This window comes from Dipodomys merriami, unplaced genomic scaffold (assembly GCF_024711535.1).
Source record: "Dipodomys merriami isolate MVZ:Mamm:240054 unplaced genomic scaffold, mDipMer1.0.p SCAF_8, whole genome shotgun sequence".
In the NCBI taxonomy this organism is placed as follows: Eukaryota; Metazoa; Chordata; class Mammalia; order Rodentia; family Heteromyidae; genus Dipodomys; species Dipodomys merriami.
The window spans coordinates 30749528-30768397 of record NW_027206401.1 but is presented as its reverse complement, the minus strand read 5'-3'; the positions used below and the strand labels follow the sequence as shown (position 1 = coordinate 30768397).

The 18870-nt window shown below is 43.6% G+C and overlaps 1 protein-coding gene and 1 non-coding gene across 3 annotated transcripts; one reads left to right on the top strand and one right to left on the bottom strand.

The window, feature by feature from the left end:
• Positions 1-666: 666 nt before the first annotated feature.
• LOC138819446 (sodium-dependent glucose transporter 1-like) lies at positions 667-17825 on the top strand. 2 transcript variants are annotated; one of them, XM_070010967.1, is made up of 5 exons: positions 667-796; positions 9662-9830; positions 11722-11838; positions 13593-14537; positions 17368-17825. In XM_070010967.1, the coding sequence occupies exons 1-5, from the start codon at positions 746-748 to the stop codon at positions 17370-17372; spliced, it is 1287 nt and encodes a 428-aa protein (XP_069867068.1). In that variant the 5' UTR covers positions 667-745; the 3' UTR covers positions 17373-17825. The 2 variants fall into 2 exon arrangements, with proteins under 2 accessions (XP_069867068.1, XP_069867067.1); XM_070010966.1 differs by lacking the exon at positions 667-796 and adding an exon at positions 7099-9041.
• LOC138819551 (U6atac minor spliceosomal RNA) lies at positions 16258-16383 on the bottom strand. The gene has a single exon (XR_011369477.1). It is a non-coding gene; the product is annotated as a U6atac minor spliceosomal RNA (small nuclear RNA).
• Positions 17826-18870: the final 1045 nt, after the last annotated feature.

The following is an 18870-nucleotide window of genomic DNA, read 5'->3' as shown; positions in this document are numbered from 1 at the left end:
GCCACAAATGCACACTAACTCCTGCTTGCGACTTGGCCCCAGCTGTTTCTGTGCTGCCTGTCAAATCTTGGAATTGTCTGCGGTGAGCATGGGCTGCATGCAGAGACCCTTGGTCCATCCCAGCACAGTGGAGAGTCCGCAGAGGGAGCTGCGCCCACGAGGCCTCTGGTGGCGCTGAGAGGCGCAGGCGGAGCTCTGGCGGGGTCCTCTTAGGGTGGGTCTAGAGACCCCAGAACCATGGGGCACCCAGAGGATGCAGCTGTTCCGAGGCTGCATTTACAGCTGCCACCACGAGGAGGCGCCCGTCGGCGGGTGTCTGCGGGCTTCCCCGGCAGAGATGCTGCAGTGGAAAGCGACTCTCTGTCTCCCAGGCAACCGATTTTCCTCACCCTTGGAGACAGGTCCTGGATGAGGAAAGGCCAACCACCATCTGCAGGAGCTGTGCTAAGTGGAGCAGCGCGTGTCTCCAGCCTGCAAGACGTGCGCAGTCCAAAGTCTCAATTCCCGGTCCCTGTCCTTGGACCGTCCCTGGGGGGAGGTGGCACCCAGAGGCCTCTGCGGCTGGAGGCACCAGTGCTCAGAGCCCGGGATCCCGAGGCAGCAAAAGGCCGCCAGGCTGGAGCTGGAAGCCGACCTCGGTGGGCCGGGGGCTGCCGGGCAGCGGCTCCTCCAGGCTCAGGCCCCTGCCCAGAAAGAGCCCGAGGCAGTGGCGGTGTCCCTGAGGCCGAGTGGCCGTGCCGGGAGCATGCTGCGCTGGTTCACCACCGTGATCCTGTGTCTGGCCTTCCTGGGGATGGTGAGAGCTGGGCTGCCCCCAGGCTGGGTTCTAGCAGGGGTCCTGCAGGGCTGTGCTCTCCCCCTGGAGTCCTGCTTCTCCCTACTTGAGCACTGAGTAACCACTCCTCTGCTTGGCCTCAGTGTCCTCGTCCAGCCCTGGGGTACAATGCCAATCCTGGAGGGTGGAGTATGAAATTGAGTGGCCTACTATGTATTTCAAATGTCTCAAGCTTTGTAAGATTCCTTTAGGCCCTGGCCCAGACACAAGAGAGGTTTCTTGGGTCTCTAAACCCTGACCAAATTGTTACAGAGAAAAGTGCTTTTCTGGGGTTTCCTTTTTTGTAAGGTCTGGCTGCTTAACTTTGCAGACAGAATGGAAATCAAGAGGAAAATGAGTTTTCCAGATTCCGCGTTTGGCTCAGTGTTAAAGTTAGGCACCTGTCTTCTACTCTGCCCCAATTCTAATCAACCCTTCAGTTTTTCTTATAAGAAATATAAAAATAGTGGAGTATAGTTAAGGCTATGTACACCTTTTGCCAATGCCTTGGGTAGCTTCCATTTCTGCATTTGACAATTGCGATCTGGGGGTGTGGGAAGATGAACCCCAGCAAGTCACTCCTGGTCGCTTAAGCATTCAGAGACTCAGAGGCAGAATTGTTGTAAAGCTTTGTCATTGCAGGGAGGGAGAAGGTCTAAGGAAGAAGTCACTGCAGGTGATTGGTGAGTTCCCACTCACTGTGCCCCACACTTGTAAATCTTAAGAAGACATGGAGTAATTTGAATACAGCCAAGGCCCTAACTTTGTAGTGTACTAAGTGCTTGCTGTGCACCTGTGTGTTGGTCCTGATCCTTAGTTGTGCCTGCTCCCATTGAGCTCAGTGGGGGGTGGGGGGGGGAGCCGGTGGCTTGCCTTTGGAGTAGCAGTGTAATTAGAGCCAAGTACTCTCGAAAAGTAGACAATGTGAAACCATTTTTCTTAAAGGGTTCAAGGAATTAGCCCTGAAAGGCAACTGTAATCCTTAGTATTTGCTAACCTCCATTATAAAGTTAAGCAAGTCAGTTTTTTGATGGGGGTAGGGGCCGGTCATGGGGCCTGAACTCTGGGCCTGGGCTCTGTCCCTCAACTCTTCACCTCAAGGCTAGTGCTCTACCACTTGAGCCACAACGCCACTTCAGGCTTTTTTTCTTTTGGCTTATGTGGTGCTGATGAGTCGAACCCAGGGCCTCATGCATGCAAGGAAAGCACTCTACCACTGAGCCACCTTCCCAGCCTTAAGCAAGTCATTTTTAAAATCACATTCTTTGCACAAAGAAATGTTTGAGGATTTATGTGTTGGGAAACACCTGAACAGCAACTGTTTGCCAAGCTCTGTCAGGGAGCCTGTGCAGGTGATGTCTATTGGCAGAGCAAGAAAGGGACATGGAAAGGAATGACTTTGCCTGTTTTTAGTGAATTTGCCTCTTTTGCACATTTCTGGCACCTTGCAGGCTGGGATGGGCTGTACTCTGGACTGTACAGCTACTTGATCAACTAACAGTCTCTCTGGTTTGCTCATATTCTAAGGTGGTTACAGATCCCTCTATACACAGGCAGCTGTAGATCAAATTTAACAATTCCCTCTTTTGTTAGCTGTTCATGTTAATGGAAATTGAGAAGAATGTTGATAGAAAGTTCAAGTGACTGAAACCTTGAGCTCTGGCAGCAATTTCTGTCACCACATGACCATGGCCAGCTTGGCTTAATTATGGAATTTGCTATTTATTGTTTTTGTTGTTGTTGTTTATGCTGGTACTAGGGCTTGAACTCAGGGTATTACACAATTCCCTGGTGTTTCTGCTCATGTGCTCTACCACCTGAGCCACATGTCCAATGCAGCAATTTGCTGATTAATTAGAGATAAGGGTCCTGAATTTCTCTGCCCAGGCTGGCTTCAAACCTTGAGCCTCTGGGTCTCAGCATCTCTGAATATCTCTGATTACAGTTATGAGTCACCACTGGTTAGTGCCTGGAATTCACAATTACAATGACAGTGTTGCTTTATGATTCCTTATGCTTGATTCATGTTTCTGTTGATCATTTGATGAACAGGAATGGCTGCTTAGGACATTCATGACTCATGAGGGAATATATCAGGGAGACTATTGTTATGACTGTCAGGAAGATATATCCAGAAACCAAAATACTCTTCATAACAAGTATCTCTATGAACAAACTGATTAAAATGAAATGATCTAATATCCCCTTAATAAAGAAAGTAGAACAGTATTCAAGCACTAGTGGTCATTATCTTTGTTCAGAGAATGCTATGATTAAAGCTCATAGTTGTATTTGAAACTGCCTGACATTAAAAAAAATGTAATCGAAGCCAGGCCTTGATGGCTCATGCCTGTACTCCTGCCTATTCAGAGGTAGGGATCTGAAGACTGTGGTTCAAAGCCAGCTGGAGCAGACAAATCTGAGAGATTCTTATCTCCAAAAGCTGTGGCCTAAGTAGTAGATTTTCAACCTTGAGCAGAAAAGTTAAGGATCAGCCCCTGTGCTCTGCGTTCAAGTCCCCAGTACCAGCACCAACAAGGAAAAGAAGAAGTCAACCATTTTTGTAATTAGCCCAGTAACACAAGTCACAGGGACCTGGAGACTCATTAAAGGAAGATTAGAAATCTAGATGAAGAGTAAAAATCCTTGCCATCAACCATTCAAGATGCCTATTAAGCACCAGTCAGCAGCTCACAGGCATGGGTGTGTTCTTTTCCTCTGAGGAGTGTCTGCAGTGGATGGGGTGGTAGTGTCTTAAGAAACAAGAGTCATGGGAGGCTGGGAAGGTGGCTCAGTGGTAAAGCGCTTGCCTTGCATGCCTGAGGCCCTGAGTTCGATTCCTCAGCACCACATAAGCAAAAGAAGAAAAAGCCGGAAGTGGCACTGTGGCTAAAGTGGTAGAGTTCTAGCCTTGAGTTGAAGAGCTGAGGGACAGCGCCCAGGCCCAGAGTTCAGGGCCACGACCGGACCAAAAAAAAAAAAAAAGAAACAAGAGTCATGGAAGTGGCGCTGTGGCTCAAGCGGTAGAACACTGGCCTTGAGCTGAAGAGTGCAGGGATAGTGCCCAGGCCCAATTTCAACCCCTCCCCTCCAGATCAACAAAAAAAAAGAAAAAAAGAAGTAAGAGTCATCAGCCATCTTTTCCTCTGTGTGTGCTTGGGTTGGAACCCAGGGCCTACTGTATACACTAAGTATGTGCTCTGTCCATTGAACTACACCCCAGCCTCTGGGCCACCTGTTCAACTCCTCCTTTGACCTCTTTGACCACATTGGAAGGTTAAGCACTCAGTATTCTTCAGCCCCTCACATGAGCCCAACACAGGCAAGGAGGAGCTGTACAGCTGAGTGCTGTTCCTCCACGGTATTGTGAAACATCCTTGTTTTCTCTTGCCTTTGAGAGCATGGCTCCTACCCTCTGAGCCCCAGGGAGGTCTGCTTAACCACCAGATCCAAAGTGTTCCCCAACTTAGAGGTTAGCTTTGAATTCCATATGAGTGTGGCACTGCGCTGCTGCCAAGAGCCAGTGACTAAGAACCCTATGAACAATGTTCCTCCCTGAAACTTACCTTTATCTCCTGCAGAGAGAGTGCACATTTTTTATGTTGACAGTTTTTGTCTCTGAGTACAAGAAGTAAGAGCATGGTCAGGGTAAAGATACAGAGGAAGGAGACAGCCAGGCCAAGAGTAATATTTGACCAGGCCAAAAGGCTGAACTGAGGGCTGTACAAGACCTCCAGCTGGTGGCCGTTAGGCAGAAGTCAAATTTGTCTATAAATCTGTATATCTCCTGAGCAACATCCATGAGAATGTTCCTTTTTAAATCATCCCCTGTACCATGCTTTCCACTTCATGATGCGTAACCTCATTTAGTGGAATGAACCTTACTGCTTCTGGATTTAAAGTGATATTATGAAAGTTTTGTTTACTAAGTAATCCCCACTTTTTTTTTGTTGTTGTTTTTTATGCTGGTAGTGGGGCTTGAACTCTAGGCCTGGTCACTGTCCCTGAGCTTTTGTGTTTAGTGTTCAAGCTTGTGCTCTACCACTTGAGATACAGCTCTACTCCTGGATTGTTTTTTTCTTTCTTTCTTTCTTTCTTTCTTTCTTTCTTTCTTTCTTTCTTTCTTTCTTTCTTTCTTTCTTTCTTTCTTTCTTTCTCTCTCTCCCTTCCTTCTTCCTTCCTTCCTTCCTTCCTTCTTTCCTTTTTCTTTGCTGGTTATTTGGAGATAAAAATCTCATAGGCTTTCCTTCCCTTAACTGGCTTCAGCAGTAGCTAGAATTACAAATGTGAGCTACTGGACTCTGACTGAATATCTTAACAAAGTCCTTGGTAGCTGACTTAGCATGACAATCTGAAAATCTTTTCCTTAATATTTAATAAATTCTTGCTTTTCCTCATGTTTGGTTAAAGATCAGCTTGATGTTTATCAGGCATTTTGCTTCATCATCAAAGCTCTGAAAAGTCTTACCCAATCTGATGGAAGAGTTTCAAAGTTGTCAAAACTCTGTAGTTGCTGGGCACTGGTGGCTCTTTCTTATAATCCTAGCTACTCAGGAGGCTGAGATCTGAGGATGATGGTTCAAAGCCAGCCCAGGCAGGAAAGTCTGTGAGGCTTTTATCTCCAATTAACCACCAGAAAACTCGAAGTTACGCTGTGGCTCAGGTGCTATAGTGCAAGTCTTGAGCTGAAGAGCTCAGAGACATTGCCCAGGCCTAGATTTTAATTCCTATGACCAACAATAACAAAAAAAAAAAAAAAAAGAACCCCGTAGTTTATGGTCTTTGTTATGAATATCCTTGAACACCAAACTCAGTATTATACAATGTTCTTATCCATCTGGATTTTGTCCTGTTCTTTCCTCTTCTCATTTGAGAACAACCAGTCTTTCTACTTTAGAACAAAAATTAATCCCGTTACCTTTAATAAAACATCTTCATACCTTATAGTATTACCAAAATCGCCTTCCACATTACTTTATAGTTGCAATCAGAGCTACCCCTTCCTATTTCTAGTGATATCAGTTTCTTCTATTAATTTAAAACCTTAATCTTTGGTGATGCCAATTTCTAGTGAACACTAGCAAACAAGCCCTGGGGAATGCCACACTGGTAATGTGCAGAGGATAGATCTCTGTTTCAGAGCTGCTCAAGGCCAGGGAAATTCTTCAGTGTGCCACACAGTTGCACTAACACTTCCAAATAGCATTAGGCTCTGGAATGACCAACTGCAGAAGAAGCAAAATTTTATTAGTGTACTCAGGTCTTGATAGTTTGGTTTGTATGGCCATAAGAATTAAAGTATGGATTGGGTGGGCACTGCTGGCTCACACTTGTAATGCTAGTTACTCAGGGGGCTGAGATCTGAGGATCACTGTTCAAAGCCAGCCCAGGCATGGGCATCCATGAGATGCTTATCTCCACTTACCCCCTAAAACCTGGAAGTGGCACTGTGGCTCAAAGAGGTAGTTTTAAGCACAAAAACTCAGGGACAGAGCCAGGCCAGAGTTCAAGCCCCAGGATGAGTAAAAAAAAAAAAACAAAACAAAAAGGGCTGGGAAGGTCGCTCAGTGGTAGAGCGCTTGCCTTGCATGCCTGAGGCCCTGGGTTCGATTCCTCAGCACCACATAAGCAAAAACAAAAAAGCCGGAAGTGGCGCTGTGGCTCAAGTGGTAGAGTGCTAGCCTTGAGCTGAAGAGCTGAGGGACAGCGTCCAGGCCCAGAGTTCAGGCCCCACGACTGGACCAAAAAAAAAAAAAAAAAAGTAGAAGAAGAAAAACAAAAAGATGAGTTGCACAGATTTCCCTCAGTCCCAACTTTTAATTCCTGATAATAATAAAATATTCTATTATAGAAATAACATCTTCTTATGTCTACTTAATTCACTTAATTTCTAACATTTGTGTTGGATCATTTATAGAGATCTTGAACAGCTAGTCATCAATTATTCTTGCTTATACATTTGGTACAATGGAGTTAACACAAGCTTACTTTATCAGGAAACTTTCACACGAACATTTGTGTTTGTATTACATGTAGTGGAGACGACGCTAAAGACATGCCTTTTAATAGTAAGCCAATACTTTTTCTATTAACCGAAGACTATCAAAGCCAAATAAATTTGAAATGAATGCAGGTTGTTGTTTTTGTAGTTGTTGTTTTTTTTGTTTTTGGTCAGTCGAGGGGCTTGAACTCTGAGCCTGGGTGCTGTCCCTCAGCTCTTCAGTTCAAGGCAAGCACTCTACCACTTGAGCCACAGCGCCACTTCTGGTTTTCTGGTGGTTTATTGGAGATAGGAGTCTTCTGGTCTTTCCTGCCCCGACTGGATTTGAACTGCGATCCTCAGATCTCAGCCTCCTAAGTAGTTAGGATTACAGGCATGAGCCACCAGTGCCTTGTTTTTCCTCTTCTTTAATGTATTTTTTTTTGGGGGGGGACTTTTTCTTTTTTAGTACTGGGAATCTAACCCAGGATCTTGCACTTGATAGGGAAGTGCTTTGACACTGGCTATATCCGAGCCCTTGTTTAAAGTTTTCTTTTTGAGACAGAGAATTCCTCACTTATATAAGCATTTCTATTTTCCTTTTTTTGAGGCATTTGTAATCAGGGGAACAGGAGGCCTGCTGGCCTGTGGGAAGCCATCAGGATCTATCTCTTCACCTAGCTGAGCCCCAGCTCCTCAGTCCTGCCTTGCCCTTTGGCCTGGATGGCTGAGACTTAGGGTTATCTCTCTCAGTTTCCTCTCAGTGCTCTTCACAGGTCCTCCATGTAAGGACCTGATCCATCTAAAGACCCCTCAGCTCCCCTGGGACCCACATCTCCCACAAAGGTTGGTGATCTCTCTCCTTCTGTAAGGTTTTCAGTTCTGTGTGTGCAGAATAAGGTCTGTGTGTGCAGAATAAGGTTACCCTGTGTTTCTAGACACACACCTATTCTGGGTCCATAATTTTTGTGAGTCAAGTTAGCAGGAGCCTCAGCAAGTGGGCTCCTTAGATTTGGAGGAATCTATTTTCAATAGGGGGTCTCTGACTGGATAAGAGCCAGTTGATCATCAAATTCAGTGTGATCCTGGATTTAGTTCAGCCCCAGAGAGCTCAAAACCCAAATTTGTGACCCTCAAATGGAAGAGAATGATCCCTCATGACCCCCAGGTGCCCTGAGAGACTGGCAGGCACAAGAGGCCCTGGTTGGTCCATTCTAAATATTCCATCGCTGGTTCTCCTGGGAGTCTCTGGAGGGTAACTTCAGTCCTCATAGCCAATGTCAGTCTTCCAAGGAATAATTAGCCAGGGTGGGTGGCTCACACTTATAATCCTGCTATTCAGAATCTGGTATCTGAGGATGGAAGAAGCCAGCCCTTGCAGGAAAGTCTGTGAGAATCTTATCTTCAATGAACAACTAAAAAGTTGCAAGTTGAGCTGTGGCTCATTTTAGAAATCTAACCTAGAGAGAAAAAGCTCAGGGACGATGGGGCCCAGGCCCTGAGTTGAAACAGATGAAAAGAAGAGAAGGGGAAGAGCAAGGAGGAAGAAAGAAAGGAGGAAGAAAGGAAAGTAGTGCGTGTTGTATGCTTAGAATTTAAAAATGAACTCAAGAATAGCTTTATTGTCATAAAGTTAATGGAACATTATGCAATACACATGTGATAAATAAACACATAAATTCATTTATTTTTATTTTTGCCATGCTTGAGATTGAATACAGGAACTCAGGCAAGGTGGGCAGATGCTATATCACTGACTGACATTCCCAGCCAGCTACTTACTAACTTTCTATACACTCTTTTCTCTGTCCTCTTCTTCCTCCTCCTTCCTCTTCCTTTTATTCCTCACCTCCTTCTCCTACACCTCCTCTTTATCCTCTTCCTCTTCCTCTTCTTTCTCCTCCTCCGGTTCCTCCTCCTCCTCCTTCTTCCAATCTTTAAGTTGTTGTATAAAACAATTGCTATTCTCAAAGTAGTCTTTCAAGGTATTATTCAAATAGTGAACTAACTACAACAAAATGCTACAAGAAATAAAACAGTTTTGAAACCCGCCGAGGTTTGTTTTGTTTTGTGTTTTGGAGTCTGTGTTTTGCTATTTTAGTCCAGGGAGGCCTTGAACTTGTGATCATCCTGCTGCCTAAGCAATGGAATTCAGGCATGCACCACCACAACCTGATGAAATTAAAAATTTTGATGAGAAGAAAAGCAGTTGGAATCTACAGCTCTGGTGATGACAGGAGTGTCACTGTATGTGTTTTTCTTCCTGTGGGCTCTTAGAAGTATGGAATCCTCTGGAGTCACTCCGGACACTCAAGAGACAAGGAGATTTAGTCCAGTCAATTCACTTCTGCACACAAGGGTGCATAGGCACTCTACCCAGAGTTAGGCAGGTAGACTCAGCCCCCTTGGTTTTTATGCTAATACAAAGAGTGGTGCCCTCCCTCCTACCAATAGGAGTCCAGCTTACATTCTGTTTGTGATTGGCTGATTTAAAGAAGCTAGACAGCATTCTGTCAGTGGAAATTTTCCACTTGGGAACTTGTTGTCAACAAGCCCCAAGATGATGTTCTTTAAGTCCTTCTTAAGGACTCCTACCCCTGACACAGGTGGCTGGTGACAAACAACACAGCTGACAGTTGCCTCTTGAAGTCAAGAGGCAAACAATTCCAGCAACTATAAGAACAAGGAAATATAAGTACAAAAGGGTGACTGATTATGAGATGGAGACACTTTAGTGTCACAGGGTCTTGACTTCATTCTCTACTTTGCTTTGTATCATCTCCCCATTTTTCTGTAATGGATGTGAACTAGATGCATATTGTTTTGATAAGCAAACATTTTTGGCTTTTTTTTTTTTAATATTTCAGGGAATAGGTGCTTCTATACTGGGACCCACGTTTCAAGATCTGGCCACTAACGTGAACCGCAATATCAGCAGTCTTTCTGTAATATTTGTGGGTCGTGCTTTAGGATATATGTGTGGCTCTTTGATCGGAGGAGTTCTTTTGGACTGTATGAATCAGTTTTTACTTCTGGGTAAGGAAACAGTGATCTTTGCTTCTTTGTACCTGTCAGTGAATTTACAACTTCATATTTACAATAAGAAAACTTGTTGACAACTGAAATGAATGGTGTTTCAGGGTCCTCCACAGAAGCCAGGTCTTTCTCCGTGGCTCTCACCTTGGCAGCCACAGGGCATCTGTCCTGGGCCACCCGGAGCCTTGATTAACCCTCAGGTGTGCTGATGGCAGTCCTGAGCCTCCCGACCTCCAGGGGAACTGAGGCACCATGTCACACACTTGTCCCAAACCTCTGCACATCAGGTGTAGGGCAGGTCTCTAGGGCTACCTGAAGCCAGATGAGCTGTGGGAATGTGGCCAGGCTCTCTGGACTCTGGGTTGACAGTGTGGGGCAGGAGATGGTGACAAACTGACGCAGACTGCACGTTTGTCTCCATATTAGTGATGAGCCCAGAGCGCTATGCTGCAGCCTGGTGGTGACTAGCATCGCTTTTTATTTTAATTTATTTTTGTTAGTCATGGGGCCTGAACTCTGGGCCTGGGCGCTGTCCCTCAGCTCTTCTGCTCAAGGCTAGCGCTCTACCACTTGAGCCATAACTCCACTTCTGGCTTTTTCTGCTTATGTGGTGCTGAGGAATCAAACCCAGGGCCTCATGCATACAAGGCAAGCACTCTACCCCTGAGCCACCTTCCCAGCCCCTGGCATCGCTTTTTAGCATGCTGTGGTTTGAACAGAACCATGGGTTTCAAGAAAATCTACATCCATCTGACAAAGCACCTTTGGAAGCAAGGAGAATAATCTACATTTACTGATAATTAAATAAAACATCCTTCTTCTTTCTAAAGTAGCTTTCAAAGATATGCACACACACGTGTGTATGTATGTGTGTGTGTGTGTGTGTGTGTGTGTGTGTGTAATGTTTTTGTCATCTTGATAATCCCACTCAGAGCCTCACCCATGCTACCTAAGAAGTCTATCACTGAATCCCATGTCCAGCCTAATAGTAAATGTGCCTTGAATTGCTTCACTATATGCCAAAACAATTTATTCTGATTTACTAAACACTATTATATTAGTTGTACCATATTTAAAAGTCCCTTTTGGTTCTCTGTTTTTCCAGTCATTGGGCTTGAACTCATGACCTGTGATCGTCAGATTTTAGCCTCCTGTGTAGCTAGGATTACAGGCCTGAGCCACTAATGACTGGCTCTTTTGAGTCCTTAAATGTAAACTATTTAAGTAAATAAATTTTGTCTCTTCTGTGATAAAGATTTGCTTAGTGGTATCATATATAGATTTAATAATACACAAAGATCTTAAAATATTTTAATGATATGAGAAACTTAGAGAAACTTTTTAACTTGAACTTACTTTGTGTTTTAGAAGCTTTTTTTTAAAAAATTATTTTATTATTTTCAGGTATGACTTTCTTCATCCATTAATCGTTACACCTTAACTCAGTTTGCTCATGACACATTGAATACAAAATTAATAGTGCAGATATACTTCAAGCAGAAAAAAAATAACAGCTTTAATTCTAAGCTGTCATCACCGTAGAAGAAAACTTGCCTTCATGAATCTTCTGGAAGCTTTAATGATATTGGCTTGATTCATGACCCTTCAGGAATGCTGGTTTAATTAATTAATTAGCACCATTATTAGTTATTAATTTATTTTGCCATTCCTGGGCCTGAACTCAGTTCCTGGGCATTAATCCCTAAGCTTCTTGTACTCAAGGCTAGCATTCTACCCCTTGAGCTATGGTGCCACTTTGAGTTTTTCTTTTTATGTGGTACTGAGAAATCAAACCCAGGGCTTCATACATGCTATGCAAGCACTCTACCACTAAGCCACATTCCTAGCCCAAATGCTGCTTTTATAGCTGACGTTTGACTCTCCTTTGCAGGGCTGTCCATGTGGATCCTCACTGTGAGTACTTATCTTATTCCATTTTGCAAGACTGCAGTGTTGCTGATTGTCACGATGTCTGCCATTAGTGTCTCATTTGGTGTTCTGGATACAGGTTAGTGGAATTTTGAACATCTAACTGTGAAGTTCGGAAAGATTGTTCATTTAAAATATTCTAAGTTGCTGGTGGCTCATGCCCATAATCCTAACTTCTCGGGAGGCTAAGATCTGAGGAACATAGTTCAAAGTCAGCACAGTAAAGTCTGTGAGATTCTTATCTCCAATTAGCCAGCAAAAAGCTGGAAGTTGGAAGTGTGGCTCAGATGGTAGAGTGACAGCTTTGAGCAAAAAAGTTAAACAACAGTGTGCACACCCTGATTTCAAGTCCCAGCACTAGTACAAAGTAAAAATAGTACAAAAAAATAAAATAAAGTAAAATAAAAATCCAATCACTCTGACTATGGGTAATTAAAACAAAGGTGATGAATCTATGATTTTGAGATCAATCTTTATCATTGTGGTATAAGAGACAATGATGGAACTGGACACCCAGGGCTCACGCCTATAATCTTAGCTAGTCAGGAGGCTGAGATCTGAGGATCATGGTTCAAAGCCAGCCCAGGTAGGAAAGTCCATGAGACTCTTATCTCTCACTAACCACCAGAGAACTGGGAGTGGAGTTGTGGCTCAATTGGTAGAGCACTTACCTTGAGCTGAATTCTCAGGGACAGTGCCCAGGCCCAAAGGTCAAGCCCCATCACTGACCAAAAAAAAAAAAAAAAAAGAGAGAGAGAGAGGGAGAGAGAGACAATGGTGGTTTCATACCTGAAATAAATGTGGAACCACTATTTGGCTGTACAAGCATAGAGACAGCCACCTGGTTTTAAGCTTAGAGAATCCTGGCACAACTTTCCTATTTCTTTTCTACTGTTTTTTTTTTAACCTCTAAAGTTCCTATTCTCCACCCATCTTCAAAACGTGACTAAATGACTCATGTGATAGCTCTTTATCCTTTAATTCTAGCCTCCTTGCATGCTCATTGTTAGACTATGGACATATTTTATCTTTCAGATTTTGTTTGACTATAAAATTCTAGGGGGAAATATGTGCATATCTGAAATCTAAGTACAAAACAGAAAACTTGATATTCTTGTCTGTTATGAGCTCAACAGAATCCTGTAATCAAGTCCTGCCTGGATACTTTGAATCTGCCTTTTACATAAAAAAATAATCTTTTCAATGGCCTACCCATATGAAACCCTTTGGTGATTTGCTCACTATTTAATTTGCCTGGCAAATATGTATAAGTCTTTAAAATATACAAGTAGATATAATATTATTAGTCTCCAATGTGTAATTGGCAGTACTTTTGTTTATTTATTTTTGTTCTTGTGTGTTTGCACTCAAGGCCTGGGCACTGTCCCTGAGCTTCTTTGCTAAAGGCTAGTATTCTGTCATTTTGAGCCACAGCTTCACTTCCTGTTTTCTAGTGGTTAATTGGACTCTCACTGACTTTCCTGCTGGGGCTGTCTTCAAATCCATAACCTTCAGATCTCAGCCTCCTCAGTAGCTAGCATTAGGGGTGTGAGCCACCAGCACCTGATCAGTGTGGTAACTGTTTTAAAACAAGCCTTAGTCCTGAGCCAGGCTGTAAGAACATTGTTGTCTGGGGGTGGTGGTGGTAGCTTAGGGCTGCTAAGACACAGAAGTGACTCAGGGCCAGTGTTTGAAGAACTTAGAACAGCACAGTGCTTGTGTCATGTAAAGTACTTTCATTTTTGTTTCATAACAATGAGCTGGGTTTGGTGTTGTGTTTCTGAAACTAAGTTGTGTGTATAAATTAAAACTTTCTCTGTGTCTCTTTGCTAGGTGGGAACGTGGTAATCTTAGCTCTTTCGGGGGACAAGAGTCCCCGCCACATGCAGGCCTTACACTTCAGTTTTGCCCTGGGCGCCTTCCTGACTCCACTGCTGGCTAAACTGGCCCTGGGCCCCACAGTGTCTGCTGACAACCACACAGAGCCCGACTTTCTCCCTGCAGCCCTCAATGCCTCTTCTGAAGCCGCCTCAGACCCTCTACTCGCAGCTCCCCATGACATGACCTTACTGTGGGCTTATGCTTCCTTAGGCACTTACAGTCTCGTTGTTTCTCTCCTTTTCTTTGCTCGGTTCTTCATGAGAAGCTCAAGGCAGGGAAAATCAACAGCATCTGCTCAGCAATCTCGAAGAGCTCAATACCACAAGGCCCTTCTCTGTCTTTTTTTACTGTTCTCCTTCTTCTCCACTGGGGCTCTGGTGACATACCCTTCTTACCTTTTCTCCTTTGCCACCACCCATGTTGGCATGGACAAGAGAGAGGCAGCTGGCTTGAACTCCATCTTCTGGGGGACCTTGGCAGCCTGCAGGGGCCTGGCAATGCTCTTTGCAGGGTGTTTAAGCCCTGCCTCCATGATTGTGTTGAGCAACATTGGCAGCCTGGCCGCCTGTTTGTTTCTGGTGCTTTTTGACAGGAGCCCCCTTTGTCTCTGGATAGCAACCTCCGTGTATGGGGCTTCCATGGCCACCCCGTATCCCAGTGTTTTTTCTTGGATGCAACAGTACACCACCATTAGTGGCAAATCTGCTGCATTTATTACGATTGGTGCTGCCTTGGGACTAATGGCTATTCCTGCATTAACCGGAGATATTCAAGGACAATATCCAGATCTACCAGTACTTCTGTATGCCTGTTTTGGGTCTGCAGTTTTCACTGCTGTTTTATTTCCTATGATGTATAAAGTAGCTACCTTGCCTCTGCGAAAAGGAAGCAGAAAAGGTGAGTGTTCTGGACTATGAAGACAAGAATGAAAATATGATTCAGAAAAATAAAATGAAATTGATTTATTCCCTCCCTTCCTTCATTCCTTCCTGGCTTCCTTCTTCCCTTCCTCTCTTCCTCCTTTTTTCCCAACCTCCTTCCCTCCCTTCCTTCATTCCTTCCTCTTTTCCTTCCTCCCTTCTTCCTTTCCACCTGCCTTCCTCCTTTCATTTCTCTCTCTGTCTGTCTCTCTGTCTTTTTCTCTCTCTCTGTCTCTCTGTTTCCCTATCTCTCTGTCTCTCTCTCTTGCTCTCTTTGTCTCTCTCTCTCTGTCTATCTTTCTCTGTACTGGTTTGAAACCAAGGACTCCCTAAATCCTCTACCTAATCTAAGAGTTCAGCTCAGAAATGGCTTTTGAACTGGTTGAAATGAGTGGAACAATGAGGCCTTATGTAATGCAGACATCTAGTCATATGTTGATGGACCCACAGTGAGATTTCAAACCAATTCCTCTTCGGTGCATTGATGAAAGCATCCATTTCAGTTAATGCTGGCCCTCTGCCACAGAGCTCCAGGATAAAAGGGAACAACATAATACTCAGAGCAGATAGATAATTCCTGACTTTAAAAAATTAACATAATTGTATTGTTATTGTTAAATTGTTAGGCTAGAGAAGAGCATAAGCAGATTTTTCAGCACACTTGGGGATCAGATTTTCTAGGTTGAGCTGGGCACTGGTGGTTCATGACTGTAATCCTAGTTACTCAGGAGCCTGAGATGTAAGGATTGTGCTTTAAAGCCAGCCTGGGAAAGAATGTCCATGAGACATTGTGTTTTTTTTTCTTTTTGGGTCTGGTCGTGGGGCCTGAACTCTGGGCCTGGGCACTGTCCCTCAGCTCTTCAGCTCAAGGCTAGCACTCTACCACTTGAGCCACAGCGCCACTTCCGGCTTTTTTCTTTTTGCTCATGTGGTGCTGAGGAATCCAGCCCAGGGCCTCTTTTTTTTTTTAATTTAAAATTTTATTTTATTTTATTTGAGAACATACTGTACAGAGGGGTTACAATTACATGGGCAGGATAATGCATACATTTCTTACCAAGCATTGCAGCCTCCTCCTTTGTTTACCCTTCACCTTCCTTCCCAGCCACCCCCCTCCCCCCCACCCAATCATACCCCCCTCCCCCCCACACCGACATTGTAAAGCTGGTTTTGACATGACATTTTGTACTTCTCATTGTTGCAACAGGTCCACCTGAATCCTTAAACGACTTGTTTGTCCCCATCTCCTCCACATGTTATACTGACATCAAATATAGTGAAAGCGGGGGTTACACTGTGGGGGAGGGACATACAAAGCAACAAAGAAATAATCTTATAAATACGTTAGAAACACATGCATGAAAGAAACAAAAACATTAAAATACATATTTAAGGGTTCATTTTCCTAACATCACATTATCTGACCTTTTCCGCTTGACTCATACCTATACTAGATATTGCAAATAAGGGAAACCATGGGACCTATGTTTCTTTGGGCCTGGCTTACTTCACTTAATAGAATTTTTTCCAAACCTTTCCATTTCCTAACAAATGGGGAAATGTCATTCTTTCTGATGGAGGCATAGAATTCCATTGTGTATATATACCACATTTTCTTGATCCATTCATCTACTGAGGGGCATCTGGGTTGGTTCCATATCTTAGCTATGGTAAATAATGCTGCAATAAACATAGTTGAAAAACGATGGTTAGATGCCACGAAGTAGGTGGCAATGCCTTAACCTTATGCGTGTTGTCAGGCCCAAGGGCCTCTTCCATCCTTGTCAAGGGGAGTGCTAACCTTCTCTCCTTTCATACAACACCAGCCCAGGGCCTCTTGCATGCAAGGCAAGCGCTCTAACACTGAGTCAACTTTCCAGGCCCCATGAGACATTTTGTTTTTGTTGTTGTTGTTGTTTTTCAAAGGGCTTGACCTCTCTGCCTAGGCACTGTCCCTCAGCTCTTCAATCCAAGGTGAGCACTCTAACTTGAGCCACAGTATCAATTCCAGTTTTCTGGTGTTTTATTGGAGATAAGACTCTCACGACTTTCCTGTCCAGGCTGGTGTTGAACTGAGATACTCAGATCTCAGCCTCCTTAGGAGCTAGGATTAGAGGTGTAAGCCACACCCCCTACTCTGCCAACACCTCCACCCCCCTGCACCCTGGCTCCCTGAGACTCTTATCTGCACTTAGCCAGCAGAAAACTGGAAGTAGGGCTGTGGCTCAAAGTAGTAGAGCAATAGCCTAGAGATAAAGAGCTCATGGAAAGCATTCAGGCCTTGAGTTCAAGCCCCATGAGAAAAAACATTTTCTCCGTCCATTTAGAGCTCATGGTAAAAAGGTTCGAAATGCTCTGAATCCAGAGCATTTTATAAATATACCATGTTTACATGCAGTAGGATCTTCTTCTGTGGCTCATATTTGGTAAGAGCTTGATTAAGTGGACGTTCCATGATTTCCCCCTTTCAGAGTGGGTTTCAGGTATTTGAGTTTCTTGTTGTTTCTTAATTTGAGACAGAGTTTGGTTATCTTTCCCACGTTGGTCTGGAAGTCACTATGTATTTCAATTGAGCCTCAAACTTGTGATCCTCCTGTTCCTAGCCTCCTTTCTGTTGAGTGATACTTTTGTTTTTCAGAAGTTGGGTAGTATTCTGATTTAGGAGAAAAAACACAAACCTGTGAAACAGTTTGCTGACCAAATTGTGAGGCTTCCACACGGGGCTTGAACAGTAGGGAGGGCAGTTCTAGGAAAGCGCATCCTTGGAAAGCTCACATGCTTTGCTTAATGCTTTTCCTTCTCTGTAGGCTGAACCAGAGGATGCTAATCTGTCCTTTGAGTATTTCTGCTCTATGAAGAGGACACCGTGCAGTGCCAAAGAGAGCTGGCTTCAAAACAGGACTCAGCTTTCCAGCAACACACAGGCACTTAACAGAAGCCTCACCTGTGACTCAAGAAATGATTTCTAAATTGAAAATCTCTCATTTTCATAGTTTCTCTGAGATATCCTCTAGGAATTACTGTGATTGCCAGTGTCTTCTTCATGTCAACTGAGTAGCGAAACAGAAACAAAGAGCTTTAGGAATTTGCTAGTGATTATTAATATGCTCTAATTCAATGTACTTCCTGTTTATTGTGTTATTTGTGATTTTCTCAATAAGGGTCTGTTAAAATGCTGCCTTTCATGATTCAGTCACATTGTAACTCCTCTGAAATCAGGGTGTGTCCTATAATAAATGTACCTTTACAGTGTTGGGAGATTTTACTTTGGATATATTTTGGCTGTTTTACTTTGTTTTATCACTTTTGGACTCAATTGACAGTTTTTCCCTATACATATAGTAAATAATGTAAAAACTGTTGATTTTTCACAGTGTATTAGATTCAGCAAAACAAGATGAATACATTACAGCAGCATTTATGAAGAGTTGGTACACTCTCTGCTTTTTCTCACTGGGGCAGTTTCCCTTGACAGGCATTTCATGTACCTAGAATCTCTACCTTCCTATAGTCTCCATTGCAGCTTTGTCTTTACTTGAATAATTCTTAAGAAGAAAAAGAAATATGGGTATCTAGACTGTAATCATTTTATTAAATGTCAATACCAGAGTCTAGATGCGATCTGGGGCAGGGGTGTAGTGAGCTCTGCATCCCTTATTTAAATGTAAGTTTAAGGGAAGAAAAAAAAATTGCATGTAATGCTGATGTATTCATCTTTCAAACTGGTCCCAGTATTTACAGATCAATATTTACTTTGGGAAATGATGAGGAAGCACTGAGCCTTCTATAGGGACAGTTTGATCAACCTTGGCAGGCAATCTTTGTGGCCCAAGTCTCCCTCCATAGAAGGAATAGTAGTTATTCATCAGAAGCAGGTATGTTATTTCTAGCTTGGAGACATTTTGAGAAGTCATATCGGCTGGAAAACAGTGGTAAGAATTCTAAATGAATGGGATGAATACTAAATGAATATTAAATAGGTCAATGAAGCTAGTTTATTTTCTGAGCAATGGTTAGAGGGCAACTGTGTACCTTTCCATAATTTTGTCTAGCCATGGGGATTGTGGCCAGGACCTTGTGCTTGCTGGGCAAACACTGGACCCGATATAAACTTATTAGTCAGGGAAAATGTTATTTTAAAGAAACAGGATTTTAAGTTGTTAGGGGTTTACTTAGAACCAGCCCTTAGGCTGCTGAGGCAGGATGCTTGGCTATCTAGTTAGAGCCTGTGTCAAAAGAAACCAATCCAGGAGCCAACACTAGTGGCTGCTGACTGTAGACCTACTTACTAAGAAGGCTGAGAGGTGCGA

What these genes read in the sequence shown, in the direction of transcription:
- LOC138819446 (XM_070010966.1), top strand. Translation starts at nt 8,952, where the DNA reads ATGCACCACCACAACCTGATGAAATTAAAAATTTTGATGAGAAGAAAA. An exon ending in GAATCAGTTTTTACTTCTGG is followed by an intron (nt 9,831 to 11,721) that starts GTAAGGAAACAG and finishes TCTCCTTTGCAG; the next exon opens with GGCTGTCCATGTGGATCCTC. An exon ending in ATTTGGTGTTCTGGATACAG is followed by an intron (nt 11,839 to 13,592) that starts GTTAGTGGAATT and finishes TCTCTTTGCTAG; the next exon opens with GTGGGAACGTGGTAATCTTA.